Source organism: Ochotona princeps, chromosome 4 (genome assembly GCF_030435755.1).
Source record: "Ochotona princeps isolate mOchPri1 chromosome 4, mOchPri1.hap1, whole genome shotgun sequence".
NCBI lineage: Eukaryota > Metazoa > Chordata > Mammalia > Lagomorpha > Ochotonidae > Ochotona > Ochotona princeps.
The window spans coordinates 48,443,440-48,455,904 of NC_080835.1; the positions used below are offsets into that span (position 1 = coordinate 48,443,440).

At 37.5% G+C, this 12,465-nt stretch overlaps 2 protein-coding genes across 2 annotated transcripts; one reads left to right on the forward strand and one right to left on the reverse strand.

The window, feature by feature from the left end:
- The first annotated feature begins 5,684 nt into the window (after window positions 1-5,684).
- On the forward strand, window positions 5,685-6,623 carry LOC101535393 (olfactory receptor 5P80-like). Its single transcript, XM_004593821.2, has one exon. The coding sequence runs from the start codon at window positions 5,685-5,687 to the stop codon at window positions 6,621-6,623; it is 939 nt and encodes a 312-aa protein (XP_004593878.2).
- Window positions 6,624-9,065: 2,442 nt separating this feature from the next.
- Window positions 9,066-10,051, reverse strand: LOC105942273 (olfactory receptor 10K1-like). Its single transcript, XM_058662285.1, is given in 2 exon segments — window positions 9,066-9,253; window positions 9,256-10,051. Coding segments are annotated over 2 exon segments (984 nt in total).
- Between the last annotated feature and the right edge of the window lie 2,414 nt (window positions 10,052-12,465).

Below are 12,465 nucleotides of genomic sequence, written 5' to 3' on the forward strand. Positions count from 1 at the left end.
TTTCTGATTTCTCAATCCCATTCCGAATATGTTGCTTTCCCAAGATTCTCTCAGTAAATGTCGTTTTGATTTAAACAGCTGATTGGAATAAAAAGTAGATACATTACTGACATTATGCATGTACTCTCCTGAATAAAAAAATCACATCCCTAGTGATGATATTAATACCAAACGCTTTACAACCTCTATCTGTAAGTAGATGGCAAATAGAATTTTCAGTTTTAAAAACAAGCAGCCTAGTATTTTGCAAATATCCTAGGATTTATCTTCCATATCACACTTATTGGTACATATGGAATAGTGTGAAGTAATAATAATGCAAACTGGAATTAAATGAGCCACAGAGCAATGGGGTCTTCCATTAGGTAAGATTCAGCTTCACTAGTTATAGCGTGCATCTGTAAGGATATATGAATTGGGAGAGCTGGCACAGGCAGAGAGGCTTAGGAGGTCAGAATGGAAATAGCCAGCTCGGAAAGCCAAGAAATTACATTAAAAAGATTAATGCATATTTCAGAATAATGATCCCTTTCTTCAAAATACACATGATCGTAGACAGGGAGACAATATTACTCACACTCATCCTTTCCCACAGCTCTAAATAACATACTCTTCAGAAATAATAACCTGTTCCTTTAAGATACTTTGAAGAACCATTATCAGCAACTTTGCTCTTTTTCACCATTCTACCAAATCATGTTCACAGTAACATGCGAGTCATGACAATGATATGCCATGGTTTGAATAGTACAAGAGTGCATGTCAGAATTTTCCAAGGTCCAAGACAGAAATTAGTTTAATTTTGTATTTTGAAAGAGAACACATGTATGAAAGGCACAAATGCTTTCAAAGTTAAATGTGGTTGTGGACACTGAGGGCCAAGTGGTATGCAGAAATACCATGAACCTTGCAGCCATGCAAAACCCTGCCTCTCACTGTCTATGGAACCACAGGCAATGCACAAAACCTCTCTAATCTTTCATTTTCTTTCCTCTAAAAAGGAGAGGATGATGATACATACCTCAATTCTTGTATTAATTTATGTGATGTAGATGAAAATACCAAACATTATTTATGTCAAAATACTTTCTCAATTTCTAAAAGCTTTCTCAAAATAATCAATTTATTACTTCTAGCAAATATAGGAGTAGTTTTGTAACCTTTAAAATAAGCACATACTAGTGATATATCTAACCAAACACTGGAGATAGGCACCAAGGAATTGTTACTGCACTGCAAAGACATATTTAAGTGAAGTTTTGGTCATTTGGGATATATCCCCAAATTACTAACTTCACTTGAAAATATAAATTGCTTATTTTGAAAAATTACACTGATGATCCATTGGGACAGAGAAATTACAAGTAAACATCTATTGGGACAGAAGCAGAATGTGCACATGATTATGTAAAAGGTGCATGAATGAAATTTCCCTAAAGAGTCAAAGGCTCCATTTACCATGCAATTGAATTATTTGAAAAAAGAAATTACAACATTTTTCTCTCATTGAAACTGATTTCTAGGTCAAAATGACCTGTGTGGCCAAACAAACTGTAGCATATCTGGAATGCGGCTGTTTGTAGTGGCCCAGTTTTCATGTCACCTGTGTTTAGAGACAGTTTGAGTTTTCTGGCAGAGTTTGTTTGTTATTTATTGTTTACGTTAAAATTTTCAATGCAATAATAATTATGCATTCATGTCATATAGTGTGAAATCTCAGTATATGTGTAAAATGCACACTGATAAGATGAGGGTAATTAGTATCTCCAATACTCCATTCTTTTTGCTTGGGGCCTCTGAGCTTCTCTCTGTGGTTTTTGTCAAAGAAATTTAGTTTCAAATCATGAACCCAATAGTACAACATTAATTTCAACATAAGTGATACATGCACTTTTCATACACTTGAACAAATTAGGAAACAGATTTGCTGTTTCCAACTGCCCTAAAAGGCTGCACTCACTTAGGTTGTGAAAAAGTAAATCTGCAGCTGGGAACGGTACAGATAGGTGGCCATTGATTTCACAAAAGCATTGTAGATTGTATCTGAGAGAATTTAATTCCTCTCACCCTATCTTCCCAACACAACATTTTGTTCAAGCCACTTGATTAATACTCACCATGGTGAAAGATCTTTCTCTTTCACCAGTGCAAAGGTTTAATGTCTATGATTATTTTGGACAAACATTTCATGGTGCAGTATTATAAACACATGAGGTGCTAAAATATACTTACTGAAGCACTAAATTTAATTGAGTAAAAACAAATCTTTTATGAAATAGTCATTGAACTACAGCCAAAAGATATCATAAAGCTTCATATCTCTATCTTTATTCAGCTACAAACATTTTATGATTATGTGTATCATTGCTACTCTTCTGATGGAAATGCAATTCTTAGCTATTGGACTCTTAGGTCTCAGAGATAAATCTGCTCTGCAACTGCAGGTTTTCTTGAAAGTCTGGAGTAATTCATACTGTGCTGTTGAATAGTGTCAGAAAGTATATTCAATACTTACTGAAATATATTTTACTCTTACTGAAATAGATTTTATACTTATACACTTTAAATAATAAATACAAGGAGAAATAACTGTCTAAAGTCTTTCCTATAATCTTACAACTACACAAGGGATGGGTTTCAGCTGCCTACTTCAAGTCTAGTCTTAGAATATTTTACAGAATGTTGGGCATATAATAGGATCAAATGAATGTACACTTTCAAAAAATTATTGTTTTTTATAGTACACAACATACGATCTAATTTACTTGCAAAACTTTTAAGTGTATAATGACCTGGTATCACCAAATTACTAGAGGAAAACATTGGGGAAATGACGCATGACATTGGAATAGGCAAGACTTTTTAAAAAGACCCCCAGTAGCACAGGCAATAAAAGCAAAAATAAACAAATTGGGCTAACTCACGCCAAGAAGCTTCTGCACTGCAAAGAAAATGTTCTACAAAATGAGCATGAATCCAACACCTTGGGAGAAAAATCTGCACTCTACTTATGACATAGGATTAATATCCAGGGTCTATAAAGAACTCAAGAAGCTCAACAACAACAAAGCAGATAATTCAGTTAAGAAATGAACAAAGAACATGAACAGGCCATTTCCCAAGGATGGAATACAAATAGCAAAGACACATGGAAAAATTCTCAAGTTCATTCACTAGCTATCAGAGAAATGCAAATAAAACCTTCAAGGAGATTTTACCTCACCCCAGTTAGAATGGCCATAATCCAAAAATCAGAACATAACAAATGCTGATGAGAATATGGGGTAAAGGTACCTATTCCATTGTCTGTGGGAATGTAACATCTGTTATAATGGCCATCACCCCAAAATCAAAAGACAATAAATGCTGGCAAGGATGCGGGGGTAGGGGAAAGTACCCTAAAACACTATTGGTGGGAACATAAACTAATATAACCATTATGCAGGACAGTAAATGGAGTGTGTGTGTGTGTGTGTGTGTGTGTGTGTGTGTGTGTGTGTGTCCCAGCCATCCCGTCCTGGGAATTTATTCAAACAAAAAGAAATAAGCAAATGAAAGAGTTAATCTGTAATCCTATGTGTACAGCAGTTCAATTCATGATAGCTAATATATGGAATCAACTCAGATGTCCATCAACTGATGACTGGATAAAGAAAACATGATATATGTGTACTATGGAATATTATTCATGAAAGAGTGAAATCCTGGTTTTTTTTTGGGGGGGGGGAAGAGGACAAATGGATACAACTGGAAACCATTATGTTTAATGAAATAAGCCAGTCTTGAAAATAGAAATACCACTGTTTTCCCTAATATGTGGCAGTTAAGATAAAATACAAAAATCGTTGGTCAATGATAGGGTAATTTGGAATACAATTGTTATGGAATTGGAGCCTTCCTACTATGTTTTTTTTTTTTTTTTGAGTCTTCCTTCTTTTTACCTGTTTAAGGTTATGGTTTATAGTGAATGAAGTCTATAAATATAGTGATTTAAAATTATGTCTTAGCAAATCTGATTAAGAATGTGGAGAGCGATAGGGGGCTTGTGTGGAGCAGGGGAGTGATGCAAGTGGTATTGTCTTCTTGTAGCTATACCTATTGAAATGAGTAAAATCTGTTCTCTTTATGGTAACAAAAATCTAAATAAATGATGCAAGAAAAAAACAGAGAAAGGCGGAATGCCTTCATAATTCTAAATATAAACATCTCATAAATTGTATCCAGAGGATTAAGCATAAAAGTGGCACCAACCACTGGTGCCAATGTATAGTAAGCTAAGCCTCTATCTGCAGCGGGGGTGTCCCATATGAACACCAGTTCCTGCCCCAGCTGAATCCAGTTGATTCAGCTCCCTGCCTGTGGCCTGGGAAAGCAGCAGAAAATACCTCAGGTTCTTAGGCCCTTTCACCCTCATGGGAGACCCAGGGAAAATTCCTTGCTCTTGGTTTCAGATGAGCTCAGCTCTGACCCTGGGGCCATTTGGGGAGCAAACCAGTGGATGGAAGATTTCTATGTCTCTCTTTCTCTCTGTAAACCTGCCTTTCAAAAATACTTTAAAAACCTCATTATACACACAAAAGTAAATTTAGAGATGTTATGAGACAATACATATTATTTGAGCATGCATACTCATAGTTTTTTATTGCCCTAATGGATTTTTAGTTACTTTGTAAACAAGTCATGCACTCTAGAGGCTATATCCCAACAGACCATATGTCTCATAAATGCAGCCTTGCCTTACAGTAGTGACAATTCTTTGGCATTTCTTGAGAGTGCTGAAGTTCATACACTTACAGGTAATAATCTTCCTCTCACATTGATCCAAGAATGTTCCTCATGTTTATATTGAAGTTACTTTAAGGTATTAATCATTTATTCCACATGCTATATCAGCTTCTGATATTAACCTGTACATCATCTGATTTAAACAGGATCCTGTCAGGTTTTGTTTTTAAAAGAACAAACAGTTTTTGTTAACTGTCTAAAATGTTACAGATCACCAGTGACAAAGCTAGTGTCTCACCTCAGCCCTATACAGCTCTGAAGCTCATGGAATTTTTGTCTGGCATGTTGGCTCCATAACATAATGACACTTGGTATCCAATCTGATTTTGTGTCATGTATTTATATTTTTCTTTTTAGGTTCAATTTTCAGTGAGTCTGGAGTGCATGCCTATTTATAATGTTCCCTCTTCTGTATCATACAAAGACACAAGGAAGCCAGGACATCTGGAATTCTGACAGCGTAACTGGTGTTTATATTACAGCATGTCATTATTCAGTTACTTCACATAACATTATCTAAGCATGCCTTTTAAGAATTAAAATGTATCAATCTGTTACATCTGAGTACACGGCTGTCAGTGTGTATGTTAAGTGTATCTGACACTGAATTCTTGTAAGAAAAGAAAATTGTTCTCATGATTTATATTTTCTCTCTTCATTATGAAGCACCTCACTAAGAACACAATTCAAACCTGAGTTCCATCAAGGAACATCTAATAGCATGAAGTTCTTACATAAAGTATTGTAGAAAAGTATTTTCCCTTAAATTTGCAAATGAATGTCTGTTTCTGTGATTTTTATTTTATACCTATTATAAAAATAAGTAGGCAAATAATGCTGCCTTATTAGATTTTTAACACCACTCATTTTGCTTTCAGTGAGCCTGATTCTCAGTGTAGATGGGGACTAGAAACTACACAACTTTGAGTGAGTTCATCATTTTGGGGTTAACAGAGGATGCCACAGTTTGTGCAGTTTTATTTATTGTGTTTTTGGGGATCTATGCGGTCACCTTAATGGGCAACGTCAGTATAATGCTGTTAATCCGAAGCAGCCCTCAACTTCATACTCCAATGTACCTTTTCCTCTGCCATCTGGCCTTTGTAGATATTGGGTACTCGTCGTCAGTCACCCCGCTCATGCTGATGGGTTTCCTCAGGAAAGGAACTTCAATCCCAGCTGCTGGCTGTGTGGCCCAGCTCTGCTCTGTGGTGACATTTGGGACAGCTGAATGCTTCCTGCTGGCTGCCATGGCCTATGATCGCTATGTGGCCATCTGCTCACCCCTTCTCTACTCCACACACATGTCCCCGAGCATCTGCATTTTCTTAGTGGGCATGTCCTACCTGGGTGGCTGCGTGAATGCTTGGACATTCACTGGATGCCTGTTGAGTCTGTCCTTTTGTGGGCCAAATAAAGTCAATCACTTTTTCTGTGACTATTCCCCACTTCTGAAACTGTCTTGTTCTCATAGCTTCATTTCTGAAGTACTTCCAGCCATCTCATCTGGCTCCATCATTGTGGTCACGGTGTTTGCCATTGGTCTCTCATATGTCTACATTCTCTTTTCAATCCTAAAGATGCGCTCTTCAGAGTGGAGGCACAAAGCCTTCTCTACCTGCACCTCCCACCTCACAGCAGTCACTCTGTTCTATGGGACCATTACCTTCATTTATGTGATGCCCAAGTCCAGTTACTCAACTGACCAGAACAAGGTAGTGTCTGTGTTCTACACCGTAGTGATCCCCATGTTGAACCCCCTCATCTACAGTCTTAGAAACAAAGAAGTTAAAGAGGCGGTGAGGAAACTGATGGCTCGGACTCACTGGTGGTCTTAAGAAATCTGACTTTTTCCTCTGGAATTGTATCATAAAATAAAAATTTAAAAAGAAATCTGACTTTAGTAATATTAGTAATACATATCACATAAAGTTCTCTCATGAAAACTTAAGGACAATATACTAAGTTTCAGTTAATATCCTAGACTCATAAATTTCAATGTCTTATTAGAATTTTGTTAAGTAATAAACATGTATTCACTAAGGTAGGAACATCTTGCAAAAAATAAACTCACATGGTTTTCATCCATCCTCCACCCACAATTTCTTGCATATTTAAGCAAAAGTCATTTCAGTTAAGTTCTGTGCTCTTTGAATGCAGTTCTTGCAATTGAACAAGTGATGAAGTATTTCAAATTCCCCAAGTGGGAAATAAAGAGTAGTGCTGCTATCCAAGACATATTCAATTGACATGGATGGTCTCTATAAGCTACGGTGATCTAAAGGTTTGAACTAGTGTTGCAGGTGGTTGAAAGCTTCTATCATCCTGTAATCCGAGCCTGACCAACACAATTTGCCTTGCAATGTCTCTGCAGATGAACCTGAGGTAGCATAATTAGAAGACAGAGAAATCCTTTAGCTACAGCTCTTCCCTTTTTTGGAATCTATTCCATCAAATACCTGTAAATGACAGCTTCCTGGGGGCTAAGTAGGATGACTTGGCCCTGGGGCAAAGTTTACTGTTTCTCATAAAGGTTGCTCCAGTTTCAGAATTGTATGCTACACTCTGTGATATTTGTTGAACCACTTTTTCTTATGTATTCCTATTGCCTAATACTGAACATTCTTTGTCTTATGCATAGTCTCATTGGAAGTGTTGTAATAGTCCTACAGATGCACTTTTTGTATCAGATCAATTTTCACTTTTAGAATTTAAGATTATTTGCATTATTATAGATTCCCTCTGTGTTTGTTCACCTTGCCATTTCTACGTGAATATATTTTAAAATAAAAGTATAACACTTTAGGAATCTCACTTTTTAAGTAAAAACTTAAATTCAAGCTCAATCTTAACATGTGTTACATACTATCTATCTATATCTACATCTATAGATAGATAGATTCTTTGCTGGGGTACTTGATCAATTTGTTCTGTCCTCCATCCTCTGTTGTGGTACCAGGCATCCTCTGCAGACTCCAGTGTACTGCCATATCCTCCATGTGCACCTAGATATGCTGTCCACTGCTCCGTCTAAACCACTGAGGAGGCCCAGCTTTGACACATGCATTCCAGGTCAGACCATGGGACCTGCAATTTCTTCATGGTTGGAGTTCTGAGTCCAGTGATTCACTTGAGGGGATTCCCAAAGAAATTTCATCTGAGATGATCCCAGATCTGATTTTTGCATATGCATGCCAATACAGGGTCCGACACATTCTGTCACCCAAATCATCCTACACGCACGCTAGCAGTTGCGATTGTTGGGTCAGTTATCTCCAGCCCTGTCTTCTACTCAAACTAATGGGTGTTGCAGTCCAGCCTGATCCTGCCCACCACACACTCAGTCCTCATGCAAACCAGTAGGAGCTGAAGCCCAGTCGGAGCAACCTGCAATAACCCCCACCAGGCCCAATTCCTGCCTTGTTCCTGTGCTTGTCAGTATGTGCAGCAGGCTGGTCCATGATCTTTTGAAGAATTTTCATATAAGTGTAATAACATTTTAAAATATCTTACAATCACATCAAGTATTTTTGTAGGAAAAGACTAAGATCAGGCTATACAAGCAACAAAATTCTCGGGGCTTCCTAACCAACAGGCTATGAGACCACCGAGGGGTGAGGCTATGATGTTCTTCAGCCCCAGAACCACCAGAGACAAAAATGGTGAAGGATGTCCTTTTACTGGGAAGAACTTACAAGCTTATATACAGTAGAAAAGGCAGAGGTGGAAGGGTGGTCCCGACCTTACTCCCACCTAACAACGACATTGTAACTGGCTAATAGGCATGTCTATCTCTGTGGACCCTCCAATCAAGTCACTGATCATGTTCTGCATGCAGGACTGGAAGCTGTGTCTCAGGCTGCAGGTTGATAGGCCAAGATAAGCTAGCACCTGGGTTGAAAGCTATGTCTTTGGGCAGGTTCATTACATGTGGCTGCTAAACAGGATGAGGGTTACATTTAACTTCTTAGAGTTGTTTATCAGAGAAGTCCTAGCACAGTTCATCCAAGGCCAGAGAAGAGTGACTGGGATGCAGCCCATGGCTGTATGTCCAATGAACAGGCCAGGTTGGAACCTCAGTTATCCAAGGCTACTGTCAGGGAGTTTCCCTGGAGACATAGTGAGCCATGTGCCTAGACCTCCCATATGGGCTAAGCAGGCAGAGATCCAGGAGTGATCTTCCACACAGAATGACACTTTCATTGGTTCTACACTATATAGTAAGTATTATGCATTCATAATAATAATAATTATTTCCAGAAAATTACACTTCTACTTTATCAACCCTTGGCAAAATTTTTTTCAATGTCTTGGCCTCTTTCATTTACCACCCGGGAAGTAAACTTTTGGATACTCTCTAGAACTTTCCTCAGGGCTATCTGCATTTCCTTATTCCTTAGACTGTAAACAATGGGGTTAAGTAGTGATGTTAGCACTGTGTATATCACAGCCATCAGCATGTTTTCAAGAAGGTATCACTGTACTTGGGCTTCAAGTAGACAAAGCAAGCAAATCCATAGTATATAAACACAACTGTGACATGAGAAGAAAAGATTGAGAAGGTTTTATACCTCCCTATTACAGAAGACATTTTCATAATTATGGACACAATGAAGACATAGGAAATTATAATTAAAACCAAGTTACTGGGCAGTACAAAGTCAGAGAGCATAAAAATAATCATTTCATGATGGAAAACATAATCACAAGCAAGGTGGACTACAGGTGAGATGTCACAGAAGAAATGCTGGATGATGTAAGAGTCACAAAAAGTCAAGTTGAATACAATGGTAATGATGCACAGAGAAATTAGGAACCCAATAATACAAGAGGCCACCATGAGCTGAAAGCAGATTTTTCTTATTATAAAGGTGTGACAGTGCAGTTGGTTGTGGATGGTTGTGCAGTGGTCATAGGACATGGCAGCCAAGATGAAGCAGTTGTTGGATGACAAGCCAAAGAAGAACAACATCTGTGTGGCACACTCGGGAAGAGATATGGTCTTGCTGTCTGATAACAAATCCACTAATATGCGGGGGATGATCACCAGGGTGGTACAAGTTTCTGAAAAGGACAGGCCAAAGAGGAGGAAGTGTATGGAGGTATGAAGGTTGGGACTGAGCCTGATGGCCACCATGATGGCCGCATTTGCAGCCAGGATGGTCACATGGGAGAAGAAGATCACCACAAAGAGTAGACTCTGCAGGTGTGGGAAACTGGAAAATCCCCACAGAAGGAATGTGTGCACTGTGGTGTGATTGCCCATTGGAGTCTGCATGGCCACTTTCTACCAATACTGTAGAGGCCACAAGATAACTTCTAAAAGCTCCATATGAACTTCTTTCATTTGGGTTTTAATGCCGGAACTTTGAGCAAGCATAAGTGTACTTATAGATAAGAGTTAAATGTACCTGGTAGAAGTCACAGGTCAGGAGTCCAAGAGATGAGGAGAATGATTCCAATATGAACTTGTGGATGATTCCATAGAGTAAATCCAAATGTTTTCTTGAAGTCTACTCACAGAACTAATCTTTTGTCTTTTCTCCATTCTATATCTGTAAGGAAAAGAAAAAAAAATGAATAAAAACTTCACCTAATATTTTGAGGTTCCACATTTTCAAGTGTCTTATGTAATGTAATGGTATTCTGGCTTATATGAGAGCTCAATGAACTGTTGATTGAAGAAACAAAATAATTTAGTTATTTAACTTATTTGTAATTAATATTTTAAAATTTTGGAGATACTGGTAAAAATTTCCAAAAGACTTTTCACATTTCTTTCAATACAATCCTATCTTCATCAGTGCTCTCTGTGACACAGTAACTCCAAGGATCATATTTTGTGACAATTATTAGGCCAAATAAATGAATTCAGAATGGTATAATCTGTGGGCTTCTATCTTTGATAACAATTGAAGCCTGATCTGTGTTTATACATACAAATATTACTAACTGTTGTTAAAATAATATTTCTTAAGGCATAGCATCAATTCTGAAGTTCTTGAGGGTCTTATCACTGAAGCTTTTTTCTTAATATTTTGGACTAACCTGAAATTGAAGTTGGTTCCTTGATCCAGAATACTACTTTCTTTTTATAATATAAGATAAATTTCTGAGATTTATTTTTAGCTGAATGTTCAAAATAGTTTATAACTGGTAAACTTAGGTGGTTTGCTTTGTAGTACAGACCTTAAGAGAATCAAATTAAGTTCCTTGGATCGATGCTGTTTGCATATTTGTATTTTAATTGTTCATTAAACATAAAATCCATGAGAAAATGATGGCAGAATAATCATTTGCAGAAGTTACATAGACCCCACAGAGTATCCATTTCAATCTTAGTAAATATTACATACGAGGGGAAAACAAAACAAACAGAAGAAAGTATGGCAAATTAAGGGCTGTGAGAGGGAAACATTGGTCAAAAATTCTTAAGGAGGTTTTATGAAATTTAAAAATAATAAAGAAATTACATAGTTAATTGAAGAGTTGCTGTATTCTCTTTGCACTACATTTGTATACAAATAATGCAAGACCAGCATGTATTCAATATACCAGCCAAATGCTACTGTGTTGCAACACTCTCTTATACAATCACAAATGAATATATGTGAAGAATTTCCTCTTGGAACGTACAAAACATGAATGTAGGAGGTCAGCATTCTGGTACAATAGATGGAATGCTAGCATCCTAAATCAGTACTTGTTGAGTCCAGGCTGCTCCACTTTCCATGCAGCTCCTTGCTATGCACCTGGTAAAAATGTTGAAGACAAGCCAAGTGCTTGGGCCTGTGCACACATATGGGAAAGATGGATGGAGTAGCTGGCTCCTTGTTCCACCTAGTCCAACCCCAGCACTGCAGTCATTTAAGAGAGTAAATTAGCAGATGGCATCTCTCTTTCTCTTCTGACTCTGCCTTTCAAATCAATAAATCAATCTTTTTAAAAAAAATCAGAGAAAAATGGAAGGATTTATTCTAAAAATTTGAAAAAAAAAACATGAAAACAAGGTAAGGAGCAGTTATGTGACTATCAGATCATGAACTCAGACATCCTACTTTGACTCACTGCTCATGATGTGCCAGGAATTCTATTCATGGGAAGCATTACGTAGAATCAGACATGGCAACTCTGTGACAAGAGTGGATGTCTAGTACTATTTATTTAGTCAGAGAAATCCTCTCTGATGAGAGGAGGCACTTAAATGTAGAAAAGAATGACTCTGTGCCACCAACAATTAGAAGACAGAATATCACAATTAGAACAAGATCTTAAGTTAGGAAATAAATCTACTTAAGCTATCTTCAGCGAAGATCAATAGGGTTTATCTTTCAATCCAACCCCACAAATTTACCTCTAGAGGAAAACATTTTTCATATTTATTGTTTCAGCTACCAATGCTTTTAAATGACTCTCCAATTCTAGACTCCCTATTTACCAAAAGCACTCTTCATTTTCTTTTAAACATACCTAGCGCAGCATATTTATAGCAAACTATCAACTGTTTGTAAAAACACTTATTGGCACAATTAATAATAAGATCTGCTGAAGTACAAGTGCCCCATGTCGGTTGTCTGCAATTGCTAAGGCTGGGCCAGGCCAAAGTCAGTAGCTAGGAACTCAATCTGCATTTCCCAAAGGTTTGGCAGAAATCCAAATATCTGAGTCATTACCTGCTGT